Below are 15258 nucleotides of genomic sequence, written 5' to 3'. Positions count from 1 at the left end.
GATGAGCTGGCGTGATCGCTCCATCTCAACACCTTCACAAACAAGGAACACGTTCACGTTAAAGACATTTGTATGAGATAATTAGTTCATCGTCAATCCACAGGTCCAACCAACATCCAGATAAACTCACCGTGTATTTGGGGCCGGGTGGTGGAGGGCTGAGCGTGCCCCTGGACCGTCACACCTGCCTGGTGCCGGCCGCAGCTTCAAGTCACACTGGATGTGTGTGACCAATGGCAGGTAGGTGTTTATATACCCCTGCCCTGGTGAGCCATCCCTCCATCTGTCTTCAACCTCTCTCTCTCTCTCTCTCTCTCTCTCTCTCTGGGCGGGGGTGGGTCAGGAGAGATGCTCCTCCCTGCCTCTCAGGGACACCTGTCACACGCTGCACTGCTCTGATCCAATATTGACACTAGCATCAGGGAGGGGGTTCACCAGCAGAGCTGCCCTGCTTACGCTAAACGCCCCCCCCCCCTCTCTCTCTCTCTCCCTCCCCCCCCTCTCTCTCTCTCTATATGCAAACAGCCACTGCCACTCCTTCCTCCAACCGACAGCACCTCTACGCTCGCGCTGAACCACAGAGCACTCAAAGATGGCTTCTGTGAGTTTGTCTTGAGGGTGTAGTTGTGTTAAGGTCATGTTGAGGGTGTAGTGTTGTGTTGAGGGTGTAGAGTTGTGTTGAGGGTGTAGAGTTGTGTTTAGGTTGTGTTTAAGGTGTAGAGTTGTGTTTATGTTGTGTTGAGGGTGTAGTTGTTTAGGTTGTGTTTAGGGTGTAGAGTTGTGTTGAGGGTGTGGAGTTGTGTTTAAGTTATGTTAAGGGTGTAGAGTTGTTTAGGTTGTGTTGAGGGTGTATAGTTATGTTTAGGTTGTAGAGTTGTGTTGAGGGTGTAGAGTTGTTTAGGTTGTGTTGAGGGTGTAGAGCTGTGTTTAGGTTGTGTTTAGAGTTTGTGTTGAGGGTGTAGAGTTGTGTTTAGGTTATGTTTAGTGTGTGTGGAGTTGTGTTGAGGGTGTAGACTTCTTTAGGTTGTGTTTAGGGTGTAGAGTTCTTTAGGTTGTGTTTAGGTTGTAGAGTTGTGTTTAGGGTGTACAGTTGTTCAGGTTGTGTTGAGGGTGTAGTTGTGTTTAGGTTGTGTTGAGGGTGTAGTTGTGTTTAGGTTGTGTTGAGGTTGTAGTTGTGTTTAGGTTGTGTTGAGGGTGTAGTTGTGTTTAGGTTGTGTTGAGGGTGTAGAGGAACCTCACCTTCCTGCACTATCTACCTTACACTCCCAAATCATTTACACATGATTTGCATATCAAGGCTAGTATCTACCAGAACAATTGTCATTGTATAGTCCAACATACAACATGGACGTTGTGTAGACTGTCTATCCCACAAGGTGTGACATGTTCAAAAAACCCACTTCTCAGCTGTGTTGCTTTGTAGATGAACTAGGCTAGGACTGCCAGATCTTGGAATACTTTAGAATAATTACTCAAAATTCAAAGCAAAGTTTATTGAACTAACTGCACAGTTTAGTATCATACTTCACCACAAAGTTTTTTTTCACCTTTTACATGATCACATAAAAGCAAAAATAACTAAATTAACCGATTTAATTGTACAAATCATACACAAAAATAAATTTTCATCTTTGAAATGATGATTATATTTTAAAATACAATGGAGGGAAAATACTGAAGCAGGTCCCAGCCGGCACAGGAAGACGTTGGTAACAGGAAGACGTTGGTCAGGTGATGTCGTGTTGAGTGGAGTTGAGTTGGCAGGTTGACCCAACAGGCCTAGCAGCTCATTAGGAGGGACGCATCAGTTTCACATCGGGGCTGAATTAATCTACCACTGAACAGACATGTGCCAGTACTTCACCCTGGACATGATGAGGGTGAACCACCGGACTCCTGACCTCCTGGTCTACAGACATGTGCCAGGACCTCACCCTGGACATGATGAGGGTGAACTACAGACTCCTGACCTCCTGGGAGGTGTACAGCTGTGTCTGGGCAGCAGATTCAACATTCAGCAAGGACAAACACACACACGGTCATCAGCAATTACAAACATGTCTTGACCTGAACACTAAGGTCAGGTGGCCTGAGCTCCCGGTCCGTAGAACGTTCCTATCTGAACGTTATCTGAACATTTCACCCTCCAGAACACCCCAGGGACAACGGGCTTCCAGTTCCCTGCAGCCTTACTGTCCGGCAGCAGCGAGCCTCTGGGTGTAGGCGTCCCACCCTGCCTTCCTGTACTCCTCCGCAGCCTTGGCCCTGTCAGGGGACTCCAGGATACCACGTCCCACGATGATGACATCAGAGCCTTTCTTCAGGACCACCTCCTCAGGGGTGCTGTACTGCTGGCCCAGACCATCTCCTGGAAACCAACACAAGAACAGGCCGGGTGAGGGAGCAGCCAGAACCGGACCAGATACTAAACCTACAAGACCTGCTGTGCATTCCCTTGACAATAGCACCCCCTAGTGACACACAGCAACTGGGAAATTGCAGTGAGGTTGTAGCCTTGAGCAAAAACACAGTTGTCTGTCATGCTGCGTTCCAGTTGTACGGCAAACATCGGATTTCCCAAGGTCAACATTAAAATCGTCACCTGAACTCAGTTTTCCGCCATTTTTCTTGAGGTGAAAAAAATGACCCCCGACCTCATCAACATCAGCTACTGAGTCAAATCAAGATGGCTGCTCTGCGCAACAAGTGAAAGCTGTAATAAGACTTTATTAGCCCTTCTGTGTTATTTGTGTCTCATTAAATCAGTTGTACACACAATACTGTCCATCTTCTATCAATGAACAATGCTATGTGCGCATAAAATATTGCATAGTGCGTTGTTCACTGGTATTGCTAACAATGGCTAACTTGGCTAGAAGTGCAAAAATCTGACTCAAGTTTTTTTTTTTTTTTTTTTTGCCTTTTGTTTCTGGAAGACATTTAACTGGGATATGGCGTCATGCAGGGCGCCAAACGCCACCCTCCGACCCCGCCGGACCGTAGCGTGAGAGCAGCAGGCAGCCGTACCTCCTGAGAGCAACTGGACCCCCGGGGTCAGGTGGAGGAACTGTGGCCTGGGGCTGATCCTGGACCCGCAGATGAACCCAAACACAAAGTCACTGTGATCCTCCGCCATCTTCACCTGCAGCACACGGGACAACAGAGACATCAGACACCTCGACACTTAAGAGGATGGGCCCTACATGAACACAGCTTTAAACTAAGAGAAGAGCCGTGACCGTGGGGTCAGGACAGAGAAGAGCCGTGACCGTGGGGTCAGGACAGAGAAGAGCCGTGACCATGGGGTCAGGACAGAGAAGAGCCCTGACCGTGGGGTCAGGACAGAGAAGAGCCGTGACCGTGGGGTCAGGACAGAGAAGAGCCGTGACCATGGGGTCAGGACAGAGAAGAGCCGTGACCGTGGGGTCAGGACAGAGAAGAGCCCTGACCGTGGGGTCAGGACAGAGAAGAGCCATGACCGTGGGGTCAGGACAGAGAAGAGGCGTGACCGTGGGGTCAGGACAGAGAAGAGCCCTGACCGTGTCGATCGACCGCAGGGTCCTCGAGTGACGGAGCAACCAGTCTCCCCGAGGTAGCAGAGCGTAGCGGTCGGGAGGGGGGGTAGGGTGTGACCATGTAGGTTACTCTAAGCGTGGTCATGTGAGCTGGCTTACCACGGCCTGGGTGTAGTCTCCTGTTGCTAGGGAACCCTGGGAGCTCATCTCAGCGATGAGGAGGCAGCCGCGCTGCAGAGGCCGGCCCACCGCAGCCAGACCCCTGACCACGCCCGGGCCGGGCACCGCATGGGCGTTCACCACGTCTGACCACGACGAGATCCGGTACAGCCCGCCTGACACACACACACACACATACACACACACGCAAACGCACATGCAAACGCACACACACACACACACATGTATTTAGACAAACATTACATACTTGTGCATTGTATTTAACGACATGCATCACCCACAATCACAGCTCTCCCTCCTCGGAGGGCGTTGCCCTGGAGACCAGCAGCTGGTGTTTTAGTTGGCGTGTCTGAATATTTGCTTATAAAATCTTGAGTACAATCCTGTCCTTTTTAATGTCCTAAATGTTTGAATGTTTGCTTATAAAATCTTAAATGAGTACAATCCTGTCCTTTTTAATGTCCTAAATGTTTGCTTATAAAATCTTAAATGAGTACAATCCTTTCAGTTTTAATGTCCTAAATGTTTGTTTGACGAGATTCCGAAATGTTCTACTCACTACTTCTGGCAATCATTGTGAACTTTGTCTTGCATCACAGACATCCACAAACTAACACAATCCAGTATGTGTATGAGTCTGGTCTAGGTTTCAAATGGAATTTGACCTTCACTGAGACGTGCCTGACTGGATCAGGCCTGGAGGATCATGATTGTAGCTCTGTTGACTGATTTTGATTTAGAGACGTCTTTTTAATTCTACAAGTATTGAATTGTATCTCTACCTCTGACAGAAGCTTATGTTTCTTATTTTTTGTTTTTATATTGTTCTGTCTGGCTGCAGATGTTTTTCATGTGGTTATTTGTATTACTTGTGTTATTTATTTGAAACCCTGTCTGCAAACCGAAGGTCCCCTGACGTGACGCTAGCGATGTGACCGTCCCGTCTTCCTCCCCCTCCCACCAGCTCACCCTCGTACTGGTGTCGGGCCGTGTTCCCGATGTCGGCGAACTTGCGGTCTTCGAAGATGAGGAAGTTGTGTTTGAGGGCCAGGTCCCTGAGCGAGTCACAGAAGGCGGGGGTGAAGTCGGTCAGGATGTCGACGTGCGTCTTGAGCAGGCAGATGATTGGCCCCAGGGCGTCGGCCAGGCCCAGCAGCTCGGCGCAGCGCGTCACGTCCGCCGACACGCACAGGTTGGTCGCCTTCGCCTCCATCAGCTCGAGCAGCCGGGCGGCGACGGGGTGCGTCTGGGGCAGCCTGGCCCGTGCGCCGTAGCTCAGCTCCGCCTCCTTCTCGCGGGTCTTCTCGTTGACCCCGTTGCTGGGCGGTGTCGGTGTGAAGGTGTTGTTCTCCTGGATGAAGGTGCGGACCCCCCGGGCCACGCCCCCGTCGATACGCCCCGCCCGCTGCAGCACGTCCACCAGCGTGGTCATGGTGATGACGGGGTGGAGGGCGATGCCCCGCGACGCCAGCATGGCCACGCCCCCCTGCTCCCGGTCCATCAGGACGATGGCGTCCCTGACCGCCGCGCCCTCGCGCTGGAGCACCTCGGCCGTCTCCAGGATGCTGCTGCCCGTGGTCACCACGTCCTCGATGATCAGGCAGGCGTCGCCGGGTGCCACGACGCCCTCCACCATGCGCTTGGTTCCTGAGGACAGAACCGGACGGAACCCGGAGGAACACGGAACACAACGGAACACAACCAAGTCAGGAAACAACGTGACACAAGATGACCTGAGGCCTGACAGAGCTGCCCCGTCGTCTGGACGGCCTGAGGGGGTGACTGGGTCAGAGGGGTGACTGGGTCAGAGGGGTGACTGGATCAGTAGAGGGGTGACTGGGTCAGTAGAGGGGGTGACTGGGTCAGTAGAGGGGGTGACTGGATCAGTAGAGGGGTGACTGGGTCAGTAGAGGGGAGACTGGGTCAGTAGAGGGGTGACTGGGTCAGTAGAGGGGTGACTGGGTCAGTAGAGGGGGTGACTGGGTCAGTAGAGGGGTGACTGGGTCAGTAGAGGGGAGACTGGGTCAGTAGAGGGGTGACTGGGTCAGTAGAGGGGTGACTGGGTCAGTAGAGGGAGTGACTGGGTCAGTAGAGGGAGTGACTGGGTCAGTAGAGGGGTGACTGGGTCAGTAGAGGGGTGACTGGGTCAGTAGAGGGATGACTGGGTCAGTAGAGGGATGACTGGCTCAGAGGGGTGACTGGGTCAGTAGAGGGGGTGACTGGGTCAGTAGAGGGGGTGACTGGGTCAGTAGAGGAGGTGACTGGGTCAGTAGAGGGGTGACTGGGTCAGTAGAGGGGTGACTGGGTCAGTAGAGGGGGTGACTGGGTCAGAGGGGTGACTGGGTCAGTAGAGGGGTGACTGGGTCAGTAGAGGGGGTGACTGGGTCAGTAGAGGGGTAACTGGGTCAGTAGAGGGGTGACTGGGTCAGAGAGGTGACTGGATCAGTAGAGGGGGTGACTGGGTCAGTAGAGGGATCACTGGGTCAGTAGAGGGGGTGACTGGGTCAGTAGAGGGGTGACTGGGTCAGTAGAGGGGGTGACTGGGTCAGTAGAGGGGAGACTGGGTCAGTAGAGGGGTGACTGGGTCAGTAGAGGGATGACTGGGTCAGTAGAGGGGTGACTGGGTCAGTAGAGGGGGTGACTGGGTCAGTAGAGGAGGTGACTGGGTCAGTAGAGGAGGTGACTGGGTCAGTAGAGGGGTGACTGGGTCAGTAGAGGGGGTGACTGGGTCAGTAGAGGGGGTGACTGGGTCAGTAGAGGGGGTGACTGGGTCAGTAGAGGGGGTGACTGGGTCAGTAGAGGAGGTGACTGGATCAGTAGAGGAGGTGACTGGATCAGTAGAGGGGGTGACAGGGTCAGTAGAGGGGGTGACTGGGTCAGTAGAGGGGGTGACAGGGTCAGTAGAGGAGGTGACTGGGTCAGTAGAGGAGGTGACTGGTTCAGTAGAGGAGGTGACTGGGTCAGTAGAGGGGGTGACTGGGTCAGTAGAGGGGTGACTGGGTCAGTAGAGGGGTGACTGGTTCAGTAGAGGAGGTGACTGGGTCAGTAGAGGGGTGACTGGGTCAGTAGAGGGGTGACTGGGTCAGAGGGGTGACTGGGTCAGTAGAGGGGGTGACTGGGTCAGTAGAGGGGTGACTGGGTCAGTAGAGGGGTGACTGGGTCAGTAGAGGGGTGACTGGGTCAGTAGAGGGGGTGACTGGGTCAGTAGAGGGGGTGACTGGGTCAGTAGAGGGGGTGACTGGGTCAGTAGAGGGGGTGACTAGGTCAGTAGAGGGGTGACTGGGTCAGTAGAGGGGGTGACTGGGTCAGAGGGGGTGACTGGGTCAGTAGAGGGGTGACTGGGTCAGTAGAGGGGGTGACTGGGTCAGTAGAGGAGGTGACTGGGTCAGTAGAGGGGGTGACTGGGTCAGTAGAGGAGATGACTGGGTCAGTAGAGGGGGTGACTGGGTCAGTAGAGGGGGTGACTGGGTCAGTAGAGGGGGTGACTGGGTCAGTAGAGGGGGTGACTGGGTCAGTAGAGGGGTGACTGGGTCAGTAGAGGAGGTGACTGGTTCAGTAGAGGAGGTGACTGGGTCAGTAGAGGGGTGACTGGGTCAGTAGAGGGGTGACTGGGTCAGAGGGGTGACTGGGTCAGAGGGGTGACTGGGTCAGTAGAGGGGGTGACTGGGTCAGTAGAGGGGTGACTGGGTCAGTAGAGGGGTGACTGGGTCAGTAGAGGGGTGACTGGGTCAGTAGAGGGGTGACTGGGTCAGTAGAGGGGGTGACTGGATCAGTAGAGGGGGTGACTGGGTCAGTAGAGGGGTGACTGGGTCAGTAGAGGGGGTGACTGGATCAGTAGAGGGGTGACTGGGTCAGAGGGGGTGACTGGGTCAGTAGAGGGGTGACTGGGTCAGTAGAGGGGGTGACTGGGTCAGTAGAGGGGAGACTGGGTCAGTAGAGGGGTGACTGGGTCAGTAGAGGGGTGACTGGGTCAGTAGAGGGGTGACTGGGTCAGTAGAGGGGTGACTGGGTCAGTAGAGGGGGTGACTGGGTCAGTAGAGGAGGTGACTGGGTCAGTAGAGGGGTGACTGGGTCAGTAGAGGGGTGACTGGGTAAGTAGAGGGGGTGACTGGGTCAGTAGAGGGGGTGACTGGGTCAGTAGAGGGGATGCCTGGATCAGTAGAGGGGGTGACAGGGTCAGTAGAGGGGTGACTGGGTCAGTAGAGGGGGTGACTGGGTCAGTAGAGGGGGTGACTGGATCAGTAGAGGGGGTGACTGGGTCAGAGGGGTGACTGGGTCAGTAGAGGGGGTGACTGGGTCAGTAGAGGGGGTGACTGGGTCAGTAGAGGGGGTGACTGGGTCAGTAGAGGGGGTGACTGGGTCAGTAGAGGAGGTGACTGGGTCAGTAGAGGGGTGACTGGGTCAGTAGAGGTGTGACTGGGTCAGTAGAGGGGTGACTGGGTCAGTAGAGGGGTGACTGGGTCAGTAGAGGGGGTGACTGGGTCAGAGGGGTGACTGGGTCAGTAAAGGGGTGACTGGGTCAGTAGAGGGGGTGACTGGGTCAGAGGGGTGACTGGGTCAGTAGAGGGGTGACTGGGTCAGAGGGGTGACTGGGTCAGTAGAGGGGGTGACTGGGTCAGTAGAGGGGGTGACTGGGTCAGAGGGGTGACTGGGTCAGTAGAGGGGTGACTGGGTCAGAGGGGTTACTGGGTCAGTAGAGGGGTGACTGGGTCAGTAGAGGGGGTGACTGGGTCAGTAGAGGGGGTGACTGGGTCAGTTGAGGGGGTGACTGGGTCAGTTGAGGGGTGACTGGGTCAGTAGAGGGGGTGAATGGGTCAGAGGGGTGAATGGATCAGCAGAGGAGGTGACTGGATCAGTAGATGGGTGACTGGGTCAGTAGAGGGGTGACTGGGTCAGTAGAGGGGTGACTGGGTCAGTAGAGGGGGTGACTGGGTCAGTAGAGGGGGTGACTGGATCAGTAGAGGGGTGACTGGGTCAGTAGAGGGGTGACTGGGTCAGTAGAGGGGGTGACTGGGTCAGAGGGGTGACTGGGTCAGTAGAGGGGTGACTGGGTCAGTAGAGGGGGTGACTGGGTCAGTAGAGGGGTAACTGGGTCAGTAGAGGGGTGACTGGGTCAGAGAGGTGACTGGATCAGTAGAGGGGGTGACTGGGTCAGTAGAGGGATCACTGGGTCAGTAGAGGGGGTGACTGGGTCAGTAGAGGGGTGACTGGGTCAGTAGAGGGGGTGACTGGGTCAGTAGAGGGGAGACTGGGTCAGTAGAGGGGTGACTGGGTCAGTAGAGGGATGACTGGGTCAGTAGAGGGGTGACTGGGTCAGTAGAGGGGGTGACTGGGTCAGTAGAGGGGGTGACTGGGTCAGTAGAGGAGGTGACTGGGTCAGTAGAGGGGTGACTGGGTCAGTAGAGGGGGTGACAGGGTCAGTAGAGGAGGTGACTGGGTCAGTAGAGGAGGTGACTGGTTCAGTAGAGGAGGTGACTGGGTCAGTAGAGGGGGTGACTGGGTCAGTAGAGGGGTGACTGGGTCAGTAGAGGGGTGACTGGGTCAGTAGAGGGGTGACTGGTTCAGTAGAGGAGGTGACTGGGTCAGTAGAGGGGTGACTGGGTCAGTAGAGGGGTGACTGGGTCAGAGGGGTGACTGGGTCAGAGGGGTGACTGGGTCAGTAGAGGGGGTGACTGGGTCAGTAGAGGGGTGACTGGGTCAGTAGAGGGGTGACTGGGTCAGTAGAGGGGTGACTGGGTCAGTAGAGGGGGTGACTGGGTCAGTAGAGGGGGTGACTGGGTCAGTAGAGGGGGTGACTGGGTCAGTAGAGGGGGTGACTAGGTCAGTAGAGGGGTGACTGGGTCAGTAGAGGGGGTGACTGGATCAGTAGAGGGGGTGACTGGATCAGTAGAGGGGGTGACTGGGTCAGTAGAGGGGTGACTGGGTCAGTAGAGGGGGTGACTGGATCAGTAGAGGGGGTGACTGGGTCAGAGGGGGTGACTGGGTCAGTAGAGGGGTGACTGGGTCAGTAGAGGGGGTGACTGGGTCAGTAGAGGAGGTGACTGGGTCAGTAGAGGGGGTGACTGGGTCAGTAGAGGGGATGACTGGGTCAGTAGAGGGGATGACTGGGTCAGTAGAGGGGGTGACTGGGTCAGTAGAGGGGGTGACTGGGTCAGTAGAGGGGTGACTGGGTCAGTAGAGGAGGTGACTGGTTCAGTAGAGGAGGTGACTGGGTCAGTAGAGGGGTGACTGGGTCAGTAGAGGGGTGACTGGGTCAGAGGGGTGACTGGGTCAGAGGGGTGACTGGGTCAGTAGAGGGGGTGACTGGGTCAGTAGAGGGGTGACTGGGTCAGTAGAGGGGTGACTGGGTCAGTAGAGGGGTGACTGGGTCAGAGGGGTGACTGGGTCAGAGGGGTGACTGGGTCAGTAGAGGGGGTGACTGGGTCAGTAGAGGGGGTGACTGGGTCAGTAGAGGGGTGACTGGGTCAGTAGAGGGGGTGACTGGGTCAGTAGAGGGGGTGACTGGGTCAGTAGAGGGGGTGACTGGGTCAGTAGAGGGGTGACTGGGTCAGTAGAGGGGGTGACTGGATCAGTAGAGGGGGTGACTGGGTCAGTAGAGGGGGTGACTGGGTCAGTAGAGGGGTGACTGGGTCAGTAGAGGGGGTGACTGGATCAGTAGAGGGGTGACTGGGTCAGAGGGGGTGACTGGGTCAGTAGAGGGGTGACTGGGTCAGTAGAGGGGGTGACTGGGTCAGTAGAGGGGAGACTGGGTCAGTAGAGGGGTGACTGGGTCAGTAGAGGGGTGACTGGGTCAGTAGAGGGGTGACTGGGTCAGTAGAGGGGGTGACTGGGTCAGTAGAGGAGGTGACTGGGTCAGTAGAGGGGTGACTGGGTCAGTAGAGGGGTGACTGGGTCAGTAGAGGGGGTGACTGGGTCAGTAGAGGGGGTGACTGGGTCAGTAGAGGGGATGCCTGGGTCAGTAGAGGGGTGACTGGGTCAGTAGAGGGGTGACTGGGTCAGTAGAGGGGATGCCTGGGTCAGTAGAGGGGATGCCTGGGTCAGTAGAGGGGGTGACTGGGTCAGTAGAGGGGGTGACTGGGTCAGTAGAGGGGGTGACTGGATCAGTAGAGGGGGTGACTGGGTCAGAGGGGTGACTGGGTCAGTAGAGGGGGTGACTGGGTCAGTAGAGGGGGTGACTGGGTCAGTAGAGGAGGTGACTGGGTCAGTAGAGGGGTGACTGGGTCAGTAGAGGTGTGACTGGGTCAGTAGAGGGGTGACTGGGTCAGTAGAGGGGTGACTGGGTCAGTAGAGGGGGTGACTGGGTCAGAGGGGTGACTGGGTCAGTAAAGGGGTGACTGGGTCAGTAGAGGGGGTGACTGGGTTAGAGGGGTGACTGGGTCAGTAGAGGGGTGACTGGGTCAGAGGGGTGACTGGGTCAGTAGAGGGGGTGACTGGGTCAGTAGAGGGGGTGACTGGGTCAGAGGGGTGACTGGGTCAGTAGAGGGGTGACTGGGTCAGAGGGGTTACTGGGTCAGTAGAGGGGTGACTGGGTCAGTAGAGGGGGTGACTGGGTCAGTAGAGGGGGTGACTGGGTCAGAGGGGTGACTGGGTCAGTAGAGGGGTGACTGGGTCAGAGGGGTTACTGGGTCAGTAGAGGGGTGACTGGGTCAGTAGAGGGGGTGACTGGGTCAGAGGGGTGAATGGGTCAGAGGGGTGAATGGATCAGCAGAGGAGGTGACTGGATCAGTAGATGGGTGACTGGGTCAGTAGAGGGGTGACTGGGTCAGTAGAGGGGTGACTGGGTCAGTAGAGGGGGTGACTGGGTCAGTAGAGGGGGTGACTGGATCAGTAGAGGGGTGACTGGGTCAGTAGAGGGGTGACTGGGTCAGTAGAGGGATGACTGGGTCAGTAGAGGGGTGACTGGGTCAGTAGAGGGGTGACTGGGTCAGTAGAGAGGGTGACGGTCAGTAGATGGGTGACTGGGTGAGTAGAGGAGGTGACAGTCAGTAGAGGGGTGACTGGGTCAGTAGAGGGGTGACTGGGTCAGTAGAGGGGTGACTGGGTCAGTAGAGGGGTGACTGGATCAGTAGAGGGGTGACTGGGTCAGTAGAGGGGTGACTGGGTCAGTAGAGGGGTGACTGGGTCAGTAGAGGGGTGACTGGGTCAGTAGAGGGGTGACTGGATCAGTAGAGGGGGTGTGGGAATGACTGGGTCCGAGCTGCTGTCTCTGTGTTGAAATGTAAATACGAGATTGCTCTTAGCGGCTTGCCTGATGAAAAAGGTGTATGCACTGTTATTTTTTATTTTAAGACGGACAGGTATCACTGGACAAGTTTTCCCAAGCATCAGTCTGAAAGATGAAGTAACTGGTGTATTAATGAAGCACTTCTGCTATCTGCCCTGCAACAAACTGATGGCTGACTAGGAAACCGTGGAGGGGAAAGATAAGCAGCAACACTTTGATACGAAGTGAAATCCCCACCATAGTCCTTGGCTTCTTTTCGTCGTATGAGCATGGGCAGGTCGTGTTGGGAGCAGATGATGGTGGCCAGCGGCAGCGCGGTGTACGGGACCCCGCACACAGACACGAACTCACACCCTTCCTCCAGGGCACGCTGGTAAAGAACAGCCGAGACCTGGAAGCGCAACGCACAACCATCTTGTTGTAACGTATCCCTGAGTTCCTCTTTTAGACTAATCAAACAACATGCAAAGCCCGTGTTTCTTACATTGAAAAACTAGAGAGCTAGTAGCTAGCAGACAAGCCATATGTGAATCTGCACGCTTCGCAAGAAGTCATTTGGGGCCACGTGTGTCGCCTTACCTGGTTCATGAGAGACGGGTATGAGACGATCACTCTCAGATCGATATATATCGGAGTAATCATTCCACTTTTCAGTTTGTATTCCCCAAATTTCACTGCTTGAACATCATGCAGCTTCAAAATTAAACTTTCAAGGTTATCCATTCTAGCGGACCGATCAGATTTACGTTTTCTCTCAAAACTTGCTCCTACTTCCGCCTTGCAAAATGTAAGCGCAATGTATCTCGGGTCCTGTAGTTCGACAACTGTGCCTTCACTTTCATTCTAGAGATGGGATTTATGCCCTAATACATCCATGGATTTATGGCTCTTTGAAGGGAGCCGGATCTTGTGGATCCGTTCCTTTCAAAGAGCCGTTCAAAAGACTGGCTCATTTTATATGTATTTATTTTTAAGAAGCCAGGGTGACCCATTTTATCTGGGAAATAATCACTGGGAGGAATGGTAGGGTATTTGGATCAGAATCATTCAAACTTAGACCTCCAATATATATTCTATTGGGATATTCTGAAATAATGATTAGGCTATAATTTCATTTGGTAATGGCTTGTGTGGACATTTGTGTTAAACATTCCACAGGGTGGCGCCACATGCCTCCGCTTTGACAGCAAGATCATTTTTTGGGATTTACACTTTGTATAAAATGTGTTTGTGTGTAAATAAACATGACTTATGTTATTCACGCAACACCTAAAAACGGCTACAATGAATTACTGTGCAACACAGCTTTTAGTGCATAATTTTCCACACAAGAACATTAACAATATAGAAAAAACATTTCACACAAGAATATTTTGGTAGATAAACTCAAACCCTGCAAACATCAGTGCAAGTTTTAGTAAATAATGGCTCCCACAACTGTGAATCGGTTCCCATCGTTCATTTTAAAGAGCCATTCAAAGGAATCAGATCGTTCACGAACGTCACATCACTATTTCATTCATCTAGAGTCCTATCATACCTTCGAGAAAGGTAGTAGCAGGTTTACTAATATTATATTTTAGATAGTAAAGCCCATTGTGTCAGTTACCTCTTGCAATGCTTGCATGGTGAATGTTTGTTGCTGAAGCCTGCATCTTGTCAATTAGAAACGGCCCAAGCCAAATTGCTTTCCAGCTTTAGAGAGACAATCGGGGACAAAGTTTTCTAGAAACAAGCACTTTTTATTCATAAACATTCAGTAACAAACAGCCCGTATGGTGTAAGAAAGGCTATGCTATTAAAGGCATGTACAACGCAGTGCTAAGATGTTGATGGGCAGTGTTGCTGCAGTAAGCTAGGCTATATAGAATTACAAGCACATGTCAGGGGAAATATTGCCATAATGATATTGAGCGAGGCTGATGACAATATATTGAACTCTGTGGGTTTGAAGCATCACACCACATGGCATTAGATATAATATACAGGATGGTTGAGTTATCAGCTCGATCACATTCCACATCCTGCAGGTGGGCTGGCTGCTGGGGGCCGTTGGTTCCGCCGTGCCCAGGGCGGGGTTAGAACCCGGGTCTCCCGCTGGCCTGGGTGGGTTAGAACCCGGGTCTCCCGCTGGCCTGGCTGGGTTAGAACCCGGGTCTCCCGCTGGCCAGGGTGGGTTAGAACCCAGGTCTCCCGCTGGCCTGGGTGGGTTAGAACCCAGGTCTCCCGCTGGCCAGGGTGGGTTAGAACCCGGGTCTCCCGCTGGCCAGGGTGGGGTTAGAACCCGGGTCTCCCGCTGGCCAGGGCGGGGTTAGAACCCGGGTCTCCCGCTGGCCAGGGTGGGTTAGAACCCGGGTCTCCCGCTGGCCAGGGTGGGTTAGAACCCGGGTCTCCCGCTGGCCAGGGTGGGGTTAGAACCCGGGTCTCCCTGGGGAGGCGGACACGCCGGCAGTCTTATGACCCTCTGACCAAAACTGAGCAGATTTGACCAACAGACAGGACATGACTGTCTAAGTCTATGAACACCTTTGATTGACAGCTGTCCTGGATATTAAAGACACATTAGTTTTCCAGATTTCAGCCTTGTTAAAGTACTGTTTGGTTTAAACACATAAACATAACTTACTCTCAGCGCCACAGTAGGACTCTGATAGACATTCATTCTGGACATACAAAATGTAAGAAGCAATCACATAAGATCAGAAAACAAATAAATAGATAATTTAAGTTTGACATTAAAAATAACATCAGACAATGACTAATTTATGCATTTTTAAGGGCTAGGATTTTCTATTCTATTCTAGTCTGTAGCATGGTGTTGACAGTCCTCTAGCTGATAGCTGATTGGGCTGTAGTTAGGTTTTGACCACACACGTTAGAAATGCCAGATTTGTGTAAAAAGCAACTGATGAGATGTGGGTGATACAGTATGTTGCTATGACGACATGCGTGCACAACATTGGGGTGACAAGATAATCATCTTTTCATTCATATTCAAATCGTGGAAAAATAGCAATTTGAGCCTCTACATCCACAGATGACGCATACTTGATGCATTTACTAAGAGACTGATGGCTGAATATGTCCCCACAGACTATAGCACTTCATCAAGGGCTGAGCACATTCTACAATAAACTGCATTCACCAGTAATACTAACTTCATAGAACTGTCTCTGGCGCCTAAGGTTGGCATTCATAACGCACCGGAGACAGGCGCCAGGAAGTCTCCCAACATTACTGATGGTGGGTGAGTACCTCAGAGTGGAGAGAGACTGGGTTCTAGAGAGACTGGGCTCTAGACTGTGAGAGACTGGGCTCTAAAGAGACTGGGTTCTAGAC

The 15258-nt window shown here is 53.5% G+C and overlaps 1 protein-coding gene across 1 annotated transcript; it reads right to left on the bottom strand.

Moving 5' to 3' along the window:
* Positions 1 to 1672: 1672 nt before the first annotated feature.
* umps (uridine monophosphate synthetase) lies at positions 1673 to 12659 on the bottom strand. The gene is made up of 6 exons (XM_084443161.1): positions 12499 to 12659; positions 12157 to 12310; positions 4665 to 5342; positions 3675 to 3850; positions 3028 to 3142; positions 1673 to 2368 (listed from the first exon to the last, which is right to left on the bottom strand). The coding sequence occupies exons 1-6, from the start codon at positions 12640 to 12642 to the stop codon at positions 2190 to 2192; spliced, it is 1446 nt and encodes a 481-aa protein (XP_084299287.1). The 5' UTR covers positions 12643 to 12659; the 3' UTR covers positions 1673 to 2189.
* Between the last annotated feature and the right edge of the window lie 2599 nt (positions 12660 to 15258).

Source organism: Borostomias antarcticus (genome assembly GCF_949987555.1).
Source record: "Borostomias antarcticus genome assembly, chromosome: 9".
In the NCBI taxonomy this organism is placed as follows: Eukaryota; Metazoa; Chordata; class Actinopteri; order Stomiiformes; family Stomiidae; genus Borostomias; species Borostomias antarcticus.
Note: the sequence above shows the minus strand (reverse complement) of the source record. Positions and strands in the feature narration are given on the sequence as shown.

Excerpts from the sequence above, each read along its gene's own strand:
- umps (XM_084443161.1), bottom strand. The coding sequence starts at position 12,642 with ATGGATAACCTTGAAAGTTTAATTTTGAAGCTGCATGATGTTCAAGCA. Across the intron at positions 3,851-4,664 it reads GGCCCGACACCAGTACGAGG|GCGGGCTGTACCGGATCTCG; the intron begins GTGAGCTGGTGG and ends TGTGTGTGTCAG. Across the intron at positions 2,369-3,027 it reads GGTCCAGTTGCTCTCAGGAG|GAGATGGTCTGGGCCAGCAG; the intron begins GTACGGCTGCCT and ends GTTGGTTTCCAG.